General features: G+C 29.4%; 2 protein-coding genes across 3 annotated transcripts; both read right to left on the bottom strand.

Moving 5' to 3' along the window:
* Positions 1–1019: 1019 nt before the first annotated feature.
* On the bottom strand, positions 1020–3624 carry LOC141687412 (uncharacterized). 2 transcript variants are annotated; one of them, XM_074492666.1, is made up of 5 exons: positions 3097–3624; positions 2733–2998; positions 2158–2499; positions 1389–1451; positions 1020–1257 (listed from the first exon to the last, which is right to left on the bottom strand). In XM_074492666.1, the coding sequence occupies exons 2-5, from the start codon at positions 2815–2817 to the stop codon at positions 1211–1213; spliced, it is 537 nt and encodes a 178-aa protein (XP_074348767.1). In that variant the 5' UTR covers positions 2818–2998; positions 3097–3624; the 3' UTR covers positions 1020–1210. The 2 variants fall into 2 exon arrangements, with proteins under 2 accessions (XP_074348767.1, XP_074348766.1); XM_074492665.1 differs by having other exon boundaries at positions 1185–1296.
* A 7176-nt stretch (positions 3625–10800) lies between these two features.
* Positions 10801–13192, bottom strand: LOC141682623 (indole-3-acetic acid-amido synthetase GH3.6-like). Its single transcript, XM_074487327.1, has 3 exons — positions 12755–13192; positions 11739–12667; positions 10801–11640 (listed from the first exon to the last, which is right to left on the bottom strand). Exons 1-3 carry the CDS (start codon positions 13084–13086, stop codon positions 11048–11050), a joined length of 1854 nt encoding a protein of 617 aa, XP_074343428.1. The 5' UTR covers positions 13087–13192; the 3' UTR covers positions 10801–11047.
* Positions 13193–16846: the final 3654 nt, after the last annotated feature.

The following is a 16846-nucleotide window of genomic DNA, read 5'->3' as shown; positions in this document are numbered from 1 at the left end:
AACATACAAAATATGCTTCTTGATTTTTTATTTTTCTACATCGATCTAGGAATTCTTGGAGTTTAGTAAACTCATCGATTGTAATAGTCTCAACTTATGAATTCGCCACTCTTCAATGTACTTCTAATTTCATATTTAATTAAATTAGCTCTTCTCATTAATTTAACTTTTAATTTAAAAATATTTTTTGTTATTATTAATAATATTCTCTTATTAATTATATATAAAAAAAACATTATTTAAATTCTCATAAGGTGCAAATAACAAAACCATTATTTTTTATGAAACCAAGTTATCCAAATGTAATTCACTTAAGAAAATATATTTTTTGTCTTACATTAGTACTCTGTGCGAATTTTACCTAATTGTGGGACATTAGAAACTACTATTATTACCACCATATGCATAATTGAGTTGATGTTTAAAAGAAGCTAATTCATATTAAATACCTTATAACTAAAGAACATGATATTAAAAAAAGTCTACAACTCAAATGCTTAAAAGAAGCAAAAACAACCTTAGTTTATCCAGTAGTGTGTACGATCACAAATCGATGAGTGCACAAGTTAGTCATTCATTACTACATACCAATACTAAATCACAAATAACTCACTAATTAATAACTAACACTTCAAACGGATATTCACCCAAGTACACAAATAACAATTCAGTATGTGCAGCTAATTCATTATCACCAATGAAGTCATCCCATCCAATTCCAAAACGGCACTGGCGAGCTACTCGCAATGCTTGCACTACCCATTGTCTCCCACCCAACATCAAAGTTGTGTTGGTTCTTTTATCCTAGTTAGAATATATACGCCTTAAAGCAGTTTTAATGTACCACAATATAACAAGAGTTGAATAATTGTAAAAAGATATAGAATTCAGAAAATGTTGATATACGGTTTCCTTAAGTATTAGTAAACTTATAGCGCCATGACATTTATTGTCAACATGAGAATATTTAAGTACAACAACGAAAGAAGTTGGTTCTTCATCAAGAATTATGTCTTCATTTACCATATATTGTTGTTCTTCATCTACAAATTACAGAGTATTTCATTTCTTTTTCAGTAGGTTTCACAGAGGTGTAAAACACTAATTTCACAAACTAGATTACTACAGACCTTCATTGCTTTTCTCGGAGGAAGATGAAGTATCAATCAGTTCAATGTCTGTGTCGCTTTCTACAGAGAAGTCTTTACTATTACATGTTTTCATTCATGCAAATTAGCAATATATGCAATACAGTACCTGAGGAAGAGTGCAACTCCAGTTCATTAATGCCATAGTCTAAGCAGAACAACAGATATATGATTAAAGTATTATGTAAGCTGTCCAAATTAGGTATATTTCAAATTGGAAAAAATCTCACAATAAGCTACCTTCTGCTTCAATTTGTGCATTATCTGAGGAAGAGTGAAAACCCAGAGTCTCATTGTCAGCATCTGCTCAGAAGAATACATGTAGCAAATTCAGTATTCTGTCAATACGTAAGAATGATGGTGCTTTCTACTACCAAAAAAAGAAATATATTCATTTAAAGTAGAAGTAATAATACATAAAATTATAGCTTCTGATGCAGGTTTTACATAAATTACAGAGCATATGTGCTAAGTTTCAGTATGTTAAACAGAGGTGGACAATACTAATTTTGTAATGAAGATATGTTACACACCTTCATTGGTGTCCTTTGAAGAAGAGGCAATATCAATCAATCGAATGTTCGACTCGGTTTTACAAAATTGCAAGAAGAATGCAATGAAGGTTTATAAACTTCACTTTAAATATTAAAAAAAGAAGAATGCTGTAATAATGTGTATGTGGAAGAATGTTGTAAGAATGCTGAAATTTAATATTTTACATTACCTGAGAATGAGTTAGACTATGTTTCATTATTGGCATTATCTTACCGTAAGAATTAATATATCAGTCCCAATATAATGTTATATCTCTACATTAGTGTATTTTCTACTTTAAACAAAAGAAGGCTATAATTAAGGTAGCTTCTACTTCAATGAGTACATTAGCTGGTGAAGAATTAAACTCGTTTTTGTCATCATCATCATCTTCAAAGAAGAAGACCGGTAAATTCATCATTTGTATGAAAATTATCTAAATGATGATGCTTGGTACTGAAAATAAAAGAAATACCTTCAATTAAAGTGCCACTAACACTAGATAAGAAAATCGCTTGTGATCCAGGTTCTGGCGGTACAAATTCATCAAGGCATAAATAATCGTCATCATCACATAAATGAGTCCCACATTGAGAATCATACACTTCCAACTCAAACTTGCAACTACCAATATAAGTGAACACAAACATGTGATAACATAAAATCTTATACTTCTGCATGAACCGCTTTAGACCAAATATATTATGTGTTGCGGGACAGAATTTGAAGTTCATTACTTTCCCACCACCAAGATGAACCTCTACAATACCACGATTCAGGTTACGTCCAAATTTTTGCATAAAACAAGAGGTACTTCCTGTAAATTTTAAATTATTTAGAAAAACTCAATAAAGATTTTAGGCTATCCAACATATAAGTACGATAATATATATCAAATACCAGGCTAGCATTTTCTATTGTACTCCTGCGCATCAGTTTAATAAATTTGGGACGAATACTCGATGAAACATTTACATTACACAATAAATGAAAAAAAGTTAAATAGTAGAATAAAAATTGGCAATTAATTACAAAAGATACAGTCATTACCTTCATCATTTAAAGGCGCAACACATAAATTGTCTGAGAAAAGTACTACTTTCAATGAATTGCTAGAAAGCTGCTTCGAAAACATCAACTGATCTCCTTCATGAACATTGCAATTACGAACAAACTAAATCCATCATTTGTCAAAAAAAAACCTCACCATTGAGTCATTTCAGTTTAATGGTCCAGTGGAATTTACCAAATCCAATTTCAATAAACTGCACAGACTCATTCAACCTCAAAGAAGAACATGCTTATGATGAAAGAACCTACAAAATAAAAAAGACTCATTCAACCTCAAAGAAAAACATGCTAACTGAAACATTGCACAAAGATATTACCCAAATTTTATTTTAGAAAGATATACCTTCAGGCTAGATGCTTCTATCAATTGATTTGCCTCGATACGTAGAGTGTGCATACCAACAAAATTGTTGTAGGAATTATAGCGGTAACACTCAAACAATTTTGCCACTTCTAAATCACTAAATCGAACATTTTCAGCAATCCCATCCAATTTCTCTGCCCGACCTAATCGAACATTGTGGTCTAAAGTATAATCAATTGGAACACAGTATGGATTAAAAATTTCTACATTAAAGTTCCCCCCACTTTTATACTCCATGATGACAACGTGATATGGTTTAATATTTTGAAAGCACATCATCTCCTCCAAACCCTCAATATATTCATGATTTTCAGAGATACGACCGGACCATATAGCATTTGATGGCACATGTAGATATACTTTCTTTGTTAACTTTGATCCATATCTCGGATGAAAAAAAAGGCGGTAATTTCTACAACGAACAATACACATCCAGAATATTAATGAAAATATGGATAATAACTTCAATTCGTAGACTGAAAAATGTATATCACTGAAAATACTTTATAAAAGGCTTTTGAAGAAATCGAATTGAAGTAAAAGACAATAGAAAGAATATTACCAATCGGTCTTTTTGGTATGAACAATCATAATTACGACATATGAATCTAATCTTACTCTCTTCACAATCCATGTCTCTATGAAGATAGAAGAAGAAGGTACACATCAAAAGAGATAAATTATTCACATGTAAATGGCAGTACAATTTGAAGTTAAAAGTAATTCATGAAAGTTTTATAGAAAGGAAGTATTACCTAATTTGATTTAACCCTTTCCCCCAAACTGAATTAGGAGTTTGAACACTTTCAATGGGAGATGAGTTTCTGAGAATTTGTATACATGGAAATGAAGGAAGTTGTGTAACGGAGAGTATTTCCGGACAATAAAAACCACCTAGAAACTACCCTACCTACTCTTATTTATTCTTATTTACTGCTTAATAAAGTCAAATAAGAATATAGCACTTACATGTTTTAAAATTGTAAAAGTAACTAATTTACTCGAAAAAGATATGTGTGCAATTTTCAAATATTAAAAAACTTATTATGACTGTATATATATATGTATATTGTCTATTTTACTCAAAAAAATTCTATGAATGTATGGAAAATGTAAATGTAATAACAAATATATATATATATAGTATTATTTTTAAAAGAGCATTTGATAATATTATTTGTTGGTTTCCAGATATTGTTTAAAATTTCTTATTTTGCCGTAAATTAAAATTTATTTGTACTTATTAATACTACTTTCCATCCAAATAAAATTTCAATACATGCAACTAATTATTAGTCATGATTTTATTACAAATTAGAATATCACAAATTAAATTTGTTACTCTTAGAATACCAAAACCAATTGTTTGAATACTGATTTTGTTGTAAATTTATTAATTTTTTTGTTTAACTTATTATCATATTAAAGATAATTTTTTTAATCTAATATAATATGAGATCAACAAAAAAACATATTCACTAAAAAAACTCTCTATTAAAGAAAGGATTATAAAAATATTATTTTTAAAAAATATTTACGCCAAATGTAGCAGGCAAAAATACTAGTTTATATTTGGTCTCCAACGTAGGCATACCCGAATATGCATGGTATCGTGGACCTCACCGACAAATAATCGGCCGCATCGTGTGTTTGTCTGCCCCACCCCATCCTCCGCCGTGAAATTGCTTTGTACACGGCTCCGTATCACCTTACCAGCTTCAACTCTTAAGTTATGTTCCTCAATTTCATCATTCCTCGTATCAATCGCATCTATTTTTGCTCCTATAGTTCATCTCTTTTCGAGAAGCGGGACTACCAAATCACTGTATTATGAAAAATGTTAAACGTTTTGAACCACAATTATTATGCTTATGTAATTCTAATTTCACAGATAAATAATCACATGTTGGATTATTCCCTCTCATTTTTTTTACTGCTGTTCTGATTCATTAGTAAAAATAAATGATACTTCTGAAATAATTAACTGCAGTTAAAATGTTACACCCGTGTAGAGTTAATTGTGGTGTGTCTTACTCCACACCACAATAACATGTGATTAATGTGGTGTGATTTATGCAGCATTATTGTTTGGCGGTCTATAGACACATAATTTGCGCCTAGTAAAGATGTGCAGTGGGATTGTCTCCTATCTCTTTTTCTGGGCTATCTACATATTATATCAGGAATCACTGCAAAATTTGTTTTCCCCCTATCAACAAGAATCATGCAGTTAGTGCTACAGTAGCAGTGCTACTACTATGCATGCCAATCCCACTCCTGTCCTTTTGTTATTCCTGCTCAAAAGGGAACAATTCCTGCTCCCACTTATTTTGTGTGTCCTCCCCCTTCAGACTATGCACCTTCACTTATTATCTTCTCTTCTAAAATATAATTCCCTCCGTCCCGTTGATTTTTATACGTGCACTGTTTACATGTATTTCAAAATTTTTATAAAATATAGTTTTATAATGTTTTTTAAAAAAAAAATTCGAATAGAAGTTTAAACATGAAACTTTTATTCAGAAAGAAAAAATTTAAAAATATTGTGAAGTTATGCTTTAAAGAAATATTGAAAAATGTGCCGAAAAGTAATGTATAGAATTCAATGAGACAGAGATAGTAATGTCAAGCAAAATGATCAAATTCAAGGTCAATGCACGGATTCATTAACTATCTGCCTCCACTAGAGTCATGTATACTGGATACGATATTTATTACCAATGATTGACTAATTATCTGCTAAAGTCCTAACAAAGCATTTTGACAGCAATTTCCATGAATAATTATAAAGACATTCATTTTAGTTATCTTTTGATCAGTTATTGGAACCAATAATTGAAGCATTCAATTTGAATGTCACCGACAATATCTGTAACAAAATACTGCTATATTCAAGTGGCGACCAACTGCAGAGACTTGACCACCGGTAAAGTAAATTTCACAAGATAATGTCTCAAACTTAAACAAAACAGTACGGGAGAATATTTATTGGTTTTGTTGACTTTTTTTCCTGTGTTTTTTCTTTCTGGTATCAACCAATTATCAAGGGACATGTCTCAATTACTTCTTAAAGTAAAAATAGTAATTCGAAACCACACTAGTTTAGGGGTGATTTGTTAACGGGTGAATGACAGGATATTGACTGGATCGTTGTGTTTTGTTCATTCAGATTATTTGTTTGCAATTTTGTAATAAATAATTTTCGTCGACAAACACCAAATTATCTCTGAACCATTACCTCTCCAAAATCTATCTGAATGGTTTGTAATTGGTTCATTATTCAATTTTCACACGAGTGCTTTATAGATAACAAAGATTCTTAATATCAATTTCTTTTTATATATTTATTTTTTATTTACCATTAACGTGTAATTAGATTAAATAAATATATTATATGAAAATTTGTAGATAAACTTTTATTTTTATCATTAAAAAAATAAATTTCTTAGATATTTTAATGATAAATTTATACATAATTTCTCGATAACAAATTTCATTGATTTTGTCTTTTTTATAACGGGTAGTTGTGTTATTTATAATTTAATTGGAATTTGTAATTTATGAAATTTATTTATTAATACTAATATATATAATTTATTTTTCCACAAAACTTCTAAATTTATTTTTATATTTTTCAAGATATTAGATTGTCGCGTTAAAAAATATATTGGTGATATTATAAATAGTTAAGTTTTGGATAACTAATTTAACACCTAATTTTTCAAATAAATAATTTAAATCATATCTTTTATATATTAGTTTAGTTAGATTAAATTAGTTTAATTAGATTAAATTAGTTTAATTAGATTAATAAGCCGTGGTTCAGAAATATAAAAATTATTTATCAAACAACCTTTTCATCCATCATTCAGATTTGTCATTCATTCAGAAAACCGTTCATTCAGAAAATATTATTCAGAAAATTCAATTTCTTAACAGTAAGGTAACATGCAAAATTGCATTTCAATCATCCTCTATTCATCTCAAACAAAAAGAAGCTCAATTATTCAGTATAAAAACATTTACTACTAGTATAAGTTTCTATTGATCTCATTGATGATAGAGTGCTATTTTAAGCACAAGCCTCTCTTATTACGGTTTTTAAAAAAAAATGGGAATTTGTTTGATGTGTCTCAAATTAATAGGCCATTCTATAAATATATCACATTTTATTGAAAAATTATTTAGATGTCCTATAGTTAAATTTAACTTATGTATAATCCCTATATATTTATATATATATATATATATATGTTATGAAATTAATTTATATCTATTATATATTACTAGAATACCTTTAATGTGTGGATGTGTATTTTAAACATTTTTTTAAAAATATGTCTCTTCAATCTTGCTTGCTCAATAATTGAGGTTATTTTTATTCAGCCTACAATAATTTTTTTTGAAGACTATTACCGAAAAAATCATGTATTTGTATCATGCTTCTTTACTACTTGGTAAGCAAACATCAAAATTACCTATATACTCTACTAATTCTATTTTCAAAAAGTAATTATAATTTGGTATTAGTGAAATATTGTGCAAGTAAATAAAATAACAATTTTGTGGACTTTTATTTAATTGCAACTAATAGTTGTTCTAGATATTTTTTGGTTTATGACAAATAATAATTTTATTTTAATTTGAAGCTGATTTTTATTACTAAATTATAAAAGTTAAGAATACAAATATCTTTTAGATTTTTAGATATGTATAGTAATAAAATTAACCATGATTAACTTTAAATTAGAAAGAATGTTTGATTTGAGATATATTTGTAATTACAATTAAAAATAGGACATATTTGTAAAGTATCTTTTGGAATGGGATATAATAGAAAAAACCCCTACAAAAATTACACGTCCCCTCATTTAAAAAAAATACTTATATCAAGAAATTATTAGTTAAATAAAATTTTCTATGAGTACTCCTCATTAATATTTTGAAAAATGAGTATTCAACTAAATTTCAAAAGCGTCAAATCTTGGAAATAGAAACTACAGTGTTAGTTTTGTAAAAGTCTTTCAAAATTTGTGTTTGGAAGTACACTAAAATCTCTCTGTAAATTAATACAGTTGGGAGAGAATTTTATTAATTTAGAGAGGTATTAATTAATTAATAAACTAATAATTATTAATTTATAGAGAGTTTTTGATATTAAACAAATTTAAATTTTAATTATCTAAATATAAATGAAATAACTATCTTAATTCATACATATTAGTTAGGAATTCTATGAAAAATAGTAATATTTAGTTTACATGAGTTAATTTTATTCCCAAAAATAATGTAAAAACGATGTTATTAACATACATGCAAAATCACTAATGCTCCAAAATTTTGGGAGTACAGTTAAAAATTGTTGTAAAAGTGCTCGTGGAAAAAGTACTGTAGGAAAATTAGATGAATATTTGGTATTTTGTTAATTTATGCATATTTTGAAATATAATATATAAAAATAATATTTTTGAGAAGGTTTATTATGAAACTGATAGCTAATTTTGCAAAAGCTTTTCAGCTTTTTTACAAAAACACGGGGACATATTTTTGCTAATACTTTTAGAGCAAAAGCGTTTACCAAATTAATTTATAACAGCTTTTCGCTGCTCTGTATTACCAAACGGGAACTAAGCCTATACATATAAAACTAGACTTTTTGAAATAGTTTAAAATCAAGGCTTAAATTTTTTAATGGAATAAGAGAGTTATGGATTAAGTTTGAACTAGATTTAACTTTTAAATAAAAATAAATTACAAAAAAATTATATTCAATATATTTGTAATACATATCTTTTTATAATTATTATGAATTATTAATTTATGATATTATTAGGTTTATGTTTTTATATAGGAATTTTGAAAAAATTATTATCTTATTTTTTTTAATCGAAATTTGATATTTTTTGAACTGGTCCAAGTAACCGAGAAAAAAAATATTATAGTAGAGAAATTATTAATTTAACGAGAATTAATATAAAGAGATTTTATTGTAAAATTAGTGTTCGTTAGTTATCACAACTTAAATACAAGCGACTAATTTTGAAAAAAAAACTATTATAATGAATTTGAATTAGTGAATTGATATTTGGCTGCTAACCTTCAGTGCACACTGGTAAATCCTACTGAATTAAGGTAAACAAGAGGTTTTATTGTAAAATTAGTGTTCATTATTTATCACAGATTAAATACAAGCTCCTAATTTTGAAAAAAAACTATTATAATGAGTCTGAATTAGTGAATTGATATTTGGCCGTAACCTCCGGGTGCGGTAAACCTTACAGAATAAGAGGTTTTATTGTAAAATTAGTGTTAGTTAATTATCACTAATTCTCTCTCTCTTTCTACCCATGTTCCTTTAACCCTAATTCATCACACCTCCTTCTTCATCCTTTCTACCCATTTTCATCTCTATCTCCATCCTCTCTTCATCCGTACAACATTTTTTTCCATTTGTTTTTAACTTTCTTTCAATAAATATCGGATTTTGTTCAAAAATTCGGTTCTTTTTCGTTTCGTTTAATTGAGTTGTTATTTATGTGTTTGATTGTCTCGTTTTATGCGATGTGTCTCGCTTTATGCGATGTGTTGAAAATTGAATTATACGGTGTATTGAGATATCTGGATATCTCGCATCAACAACCGTTTCGGCAGGTTTATAGATGTTGTCCGGCAGGTAAATAGCTGGGGTGTTTTTGGAACGGTAGTGAAAATCGCATATGCTCCCCCCTCTCAATTTTTGCAACTGAGTCCTCTGAACATTGTACTATCCATGGAATTAATGTGAGGGTCAATTGTGAAACTATTGTTTTTGGTAGAGATGCAGGATGGATCGCTCGAGAAACTATTATTTTCATTTTTAATTTTCAGAATATTTTTATTCAATCAGTTAAGCAATCCGGAAACAAAGAGGCTAATTATTTAGTTCCTCTATTTGTTTTTCAACCTGGTTGCATGATTAATTGGGGGTCTGTCCTGATTGAGTTTTTTTCAAGTTATTAATGAAATCTGTTATAAATTTGGCAAAAAAAAGAAGTTATCACAGCTTAAATACAAGCTGCTAATTTTGAAAAAAAAAACTATTATAATGAGTTTAAATTAGTGAATTGATATTTGACCGCTAACCGTATTTACGCGACAAGGCGATCATAAATTCTAAACCCTACGGAATCAAGGTAAACCGCTTAAATGTGACACTCTCTAACTCAGGAGACATAATCATAAATTCTCGTCCCACGAGATTCGAACATCTGACATAGTTATCCCTTTTTAACCAACTCAACCTTTTGCGGGCGGGCTAAAGAGCTAATTTCATTTTTAGTCAAAACAGATTATTTAATCCACTAATCAGGGTTAGGATTAGGAATGCAGTAGATTCATTGCAGGGTGGAAATTGGCAATCTAATTATGGAGTGATGGTTGTGTGGTAAAATGTGAAGGATGTTTATTCACGTATACTTGTACCGATCTGATTTGATTTCTGTTTGTCGCTTTAGTTGGGATAAGCAATGGAGTAACGAGGGTAAAGTTGCTTTGATTTGTTTCTTATAATAGCAGGAAAAGATATGGAGGACCACTTTGCCGTTTTAAAACACAAGTACTAAAGAGTAGTTAAGTTGGCAGAATTTATAATGACTGATAATAACTAAAGAGTAGTTAAGTTTTCAAAGAAATGAAGAATGAATAGATAATAACTGAGACTCAGACTAAGATAGTGACTGATATTTTACATGCTAATTCAGAAGTTCTTAATACTTAACAAAAGGTAAACACAAGCAATGATATGATCAAACATACTACTAATTCAATAGCTAATATCCTATGATGGCTTCTTAAATTCTAAATTGATCGCATAACACGCTAACTTTTTTTCATCTGGGATTGAAACTAGGCTTTGACACAGGAGTGAAAACCATAGCAATTCTAACTCGATCTAACTCGATTTGATGTCCACCCATTGCTTATGCCCCGGAACCCACTTGGGACATTTTGGACTGAAATAGGTTGACACAACCCTCAAGTTTAAGAGTTCAACAATGGGTGCAAATTTAACACAACGCGGAGTTTTGTACTGGTTGATTGAAGCACCTAAGCTGATGGCATAATCCATAAGCTTATCAAATGTTCCTGACTCCACAATCTTGATTTCCAGTGGTCCGATGGACTTATCCGAGGCACGTCCTTGACGGTATACACTGTCGAGTGACTCTTCCATTGCAAAGCAACAATCCTCAAAAACTGATGGCGGGACTGGAGTTTTTCCATTTACACTTAGCTCCCAGAACAGAACATAGTGTCCCGGAATTGTTGTCGTGTCTGCATAGCTCGTGTACTCAATGAGCGTTGCATCAAATGGTAGCAAATGAGTCACAGCATTTTTCACTGCATTTTGTAGCTCAACTTCATCAGTTTTGTCGGAATCAATGCTTAGAACAACATTTTTCCGGCAAATGAAGTTGAATTGTGGGGCCTTGTTCTTGAATCCAGCAACTCTCAGCACATCACCAACTCTGTATCTATAAAGCCCTGCCAAACATTAAACAAATACACGTAAGACTAATGGAACTAAGATTAATAAACTCGTAAAACCAAACGATAATGTAAACTTTGTTTTCTAAATTTACCAGCATAGGTGGTGACAACAAGCTCATATTCTTGTCCCAACTTAACATCAGCCAAATCAACCAATTCTTGCTGTTCTTTCTCATTGAGTGAATCAGGCACATTGATGGAACTTGTAACGACATTGTTTCGATGAACAGGCAAGAATTCAAAGTAAGCCATGGTTGGAATTAGTGTATAAGTGACTTCACTTGGCTTACAAAGTGGGTTAAGATTGACACCAAAATAGCACTCAGAAGAAGCATACATAGTGCAAACAAGAGGAAGGCCATTACTATAGTAATCAAGTGTTGGTATATATTGTGACATGGTCCCTGTTACTATAACATCAACATACTTTGTATTGGGCCACAACCTAGTCAAGATACCTTGCCATGATTTCTTGCTACACTCAGTTTCAATAAAATTGGCTAATTTTGTGTCTGGCTTGAGAATTCTAAGAACAGATTCTCTCACGGAAGGGTCAGTGATTTCAGGGTTAAGAGTCCCAGTTTTGATATCGTTACAAAGAAAAGGCCAATGTTTTTCAAGGAACCGGATGGCCCTGATGAAACCAGAAGCGAAAACAGCGCCTACACGGAGGACTTCATTATGGAGACATAAGCCACAAAGCATTTGGGAGTACATGCTTTGGTAAGAGTCAGAGCAAAGAATGGTTTCATTTGGGCTAGTATAATTTGTGTAGGGATCATAAGGCCTGTTTTTGAAATGGGAACTTTTGTAGTAACTTGTTAAAACAGGACGTGCAACGAGACCACCAGGAGTTTTAGCTTCTAACTTAATAAACAAGAAATACATTCCTTTTCCCTTGTCTAAACCAGGAACAAACTGGTTCATTACAGGCATCAACAGACTGTACAGCAATGATCTCCTCTCCAGCTCTTCCTGGATTGTGGGCATCAGCTTTCTCTCGCCTCCTGATGTCCCCGAACTGCACAAAACAAAAAATATAATTATTTTTGAGTTTACAACTTAAAACTACTAACAATATTTTTTTTTATGTGCGGTGAAATTGTACCTTGTTAAGAATTCAGAGATGGGGTCAGAGGAAAGGATGGGGGATTTATCACCATTGGCAATACGGTTAATATCAGGTTGTAAATCTTCATATTTGATGACAGGCATGATTTTCTTGAAAGTGTGTCGATCAGTTTTACCAGCAAGGCCGTGTCGCTCAAGATATTCGACATGGCCATTGCGGGAGAGGATTTCAGAAAGAATTTGTTGTTGAATTTCATCAGGTTTAGAGGTGACTTCTTCGATGAAATGAAGAGTCTCTGTGTTTTTCTGGGAGAGATTCAAGTGTGAAGATGATCTATTATGTGGTGATGTTTTTGGTGCTTCAGGCATGGCGTTGTTTCAAATTAACGGAGGAAATAAATGGAAATTGTATGACCAGAGAGAGAGAGAGAGAGAGAGAGAGAGAGAGAGAGCTGTTATGAAGGAAGTAGAAATATGGTTGTGTTGGGGAGAAAGGAGGGTGTTTATATAATATAACTCAAGGTGTTCTGGGGTCCAGCACTCCAACTCCGGCATTTTGAGTTTTTACTTTTTACCCATGTTCTAAAAATCCTCTATCCATTCGATTTAATAATTAACTATTTTTATATTTTAATAAACACATTATATTAGTTATTTATTAATTATTCCGATTAATTATTGATTATTCGATTAATCACTATAATGGTTTTATCAATTAATTTAGATTGGCTCTGTTTGGGATTGCTGTTAAAAATTGATGTGTTGTTAGAAAAAGTGCTGTTGTAAAAATCAGATGGCTGTTTGGTAATTTTTTTGATTCGTATATGTTTTGATGCAAAAAATTAAAAATAATGATGCTTTTGGTAAGATTTGATGGTGAAATCAGCATCTGCATTCTGCAACAGCTAGCTGAAAAGCAGCTTTGTCTAAAAGGAAAAAACATGGGGTTTCTCTAACAGCAGCTTTTAAGCCAAAAGCACTTTAGCTTTTAAATTTTACCAAACAGTTTTTTAACTGCTTTTCAGCGAAAAGCTACCAAACAGTTTTTTAACTGCTTGTTGCTGTCTGCAACAGCAATACCAAACACACCCTCAGTCTTTTAGAAAGAATACAGTTTTATACCTCTCTTTTTTTCCTAAAAAATTTAATTTTTTACTTACCGTATTTAATTATAAGAGTCATTATAAACTATTTTAACTTAGATTCTGCAGATTATTATTTATTTATGTAGAAGTTCGAAAGAATTCATTTAGGCAATTCATAAAATGTAAGTTACCTTAAATGAGAATTAACCATTAACAATATATTAATGATGACATTTAATCAAATTATAAATACTTTTAATAATCTGCATTGTTAATTTTAAGAAAAGAGTAGGATTGATCATCTCATATCACAGTTAACTTATCATCTGGGGTAAAAGGAAAAATACAATCATATTTCCCGACAAGAGAAAAGATAAGAGTGATGAACTATAGTCTATGAGACATCACAAAGTTGTGTATCAAATTTTATGTGTACTTCCATATTTTAGAGTTAAAAATATTAAGTTTAAACTCTACTCGAATTTGTATTTATGTACGAATTTAATGATACTAATCGAAAATTAATATATTTATTTACTGATTTAATATACAAAAATACACGAATTATTTACAAAAAGTAAATAAATATCAACTATTATTATATGTAATAGATAATTAAATAATTTAGGATAGTAAACAACCAAGATACGAATATAAAATACATAAGATAATAATAATTAAAAATAGTTTATTTAATTAAAAAAAATTCTGACTTACAAGTAAAATTATTTAAACACTCATATAACTTATAAATATTCATATACTTATCAATTATAAATCACTTATTAACTTTAAGTCATAGGTTATTTATTTTAAAATTTCCCAAACGAACACTATAATAATAGACCAATGCTAGACCTATGCATGTAAGAGGTCTCATCAATAACTATAAAATATTTTATAAAAGATAATAATATTCCAGATATTATCTTACCTAAGTTTTCTAAGGTAAAAAAATTCTCATACAAAAATATGTGAGTAATATTATAATTATAGAAAATTATATAAATTTATACAAATTTTATTGAGAATTTCTGTAATATATCTCAAATTAAAGAGTCATTTTATCATTATGTCCTTTTCCTTTCAATAATTACAAATATGTTCCATGGTTAATTTTTAACTTACCTTTAACTCATGTTAATATTTTTAAATTATAAAAATAAATATTTGTCTAGTGACTAGGACCAGAATACCCTTATGAAAGTTAGTTTCTAAGACATCACTTTATCACTTCCCCAATTCTTTACATCACCAGTGTTTTTTGGAGAAAAAGATACAAATATATTGTATTTTTTTCATTCTATGAAATAATATTTTTTAATTATTAATTATTATTATTTTTAGTGAAACATAATTTTTATTATTTTTTACAATTTTAATTGATTTGTTGATAATAGTAAAAAATAATTATGTTTTTAAGCGTCCACATACTAACTTTAATAAAAGATTAGTATGTGTTGATCAATATAAACCATTTTATGTAGTATCCGGTAACTTTCTTTCTACAAGAACAATGAGTTGAATTTTTCCAAAAACAGTTCTTCTCTTTCATCAACAAAATTAAACTATAAAAATATATTTAAGAAACATAAATACTTATAAAGGTATCATATACATTGATACCATATCATGTACATTACATAACAGTAATCTAAGGTTATATATGTGAGTAAAAATTATAAAATTGTGAAGTTGATCATAGTTAATCTAAAATTATAAAAAAATTGAAAATGGGATATATTTGTAAATATAATTTTAAATGTGATATATTCATAAATCGGTTTTTAAAGTGGGACATAATAATAAAAAAAAATCAATATTATTAGTGTTTTATACTAAAAACTACGCATATATACACATACACATATATACACACACATTTTGTACATTATTATGGAGTAAAGTGAATGTCCCGCTCAAAATTTGCGCTAAATACATGAATATCTTAAATGTGTTTTACGGGCTAAATTCGGTCATACATATAAAGTTTTTAAAGTAGGAAAGTTTGAAATTAAGATACCTATATATTTAATAAATTATAATACATTTAAAATTTTTAAATTTAAGGAAAATATGTCAACAAATAATATGATAGTATACTATAAATATTGTAACGACTGAGAAATTATGTTTGTATTATATCTTAATAAATATGATTTATGTGTTTTATTATGTTATTAAGTGTGTTGAGTTATAAACCCTAGTTGTTATATGCTATGTGCATTTTGTTTCGGTCCGAATGTGTTTTGGGTAATTATCGGATGTTTTATTCTAGGTTAAATGCTTTTATATCAAAATTTGTACGGCCCAAACAGTGTTTTAATAGCCGATATTTCATATAAAATCATTGGCCTTATTTTTCCTAATATGACCTATACCATATTGATATTCTGAACGCCACACGTTTTACAAATTTTCTCTGTTCGCGAAAAATGACTTTTCCTATCCCCTTCGGGTGTCAAAAGCCCCACAAAAATCACATTTTTATTTTTATAGGATCATGAAATTATCAAATATCATTTTTCTTTGCATTTTTGTGTTATCCACAAATTTTGGGAATTTTTGACATATATTTTATATTTATTGGATATTTAAAAATTCAAAATTAATACCCAAAAATTATAAAAATTAGGGCCAATTAATTTTAATAGATGTATAATTAGGGCCTTAATTTTATTTAGGGGTATTATTTTTACTAGTATGAATAGCTGATTAATTAGTAATTAATTATTAAATAATCATTAAAAATTCAAAAAATAGAAAAAATTGAAGAACACAACTTTGGGGGTGAGATTTTGTGCAGGATCGTTGACTGATGATTTTGAAAGCTGTAGTGATCCGTTTTTGATGCTCAAGTTGTTGGATCTATCGAATCTTGGCCCTGCGTTTTATGATATTAATTAAAAGAGTACGAATAGAACAATAACCTTAATCGCTACGGCGCAAGCGATTCAAATCCACGTCTTCTACTGTATTCCCTGATTCTCCTTGGACGAAGTGTGAGCTTCGATCTCCCAAGGTGTACCTCTCCCAAAGCTCCG

This window comes from Apium graveolens, chromosome 9, assembly GCF_009905375.1.
Source record: "Apium graveolens cultivar Ventura chromosome 9, ASM990537v1, whole genome shotgun sequence".
NCBI classification, from domain to species: Eukaryota; Viridiplantae; Streptophyta; class Magnoliopsida; order Apiales; family Apiaceae; genus Apium; species Apium graveolens.
Note: the sequence above shows the minus strand (reverse complement) of the source record. Positions and strands in the feature narration are given on the sequence as shown.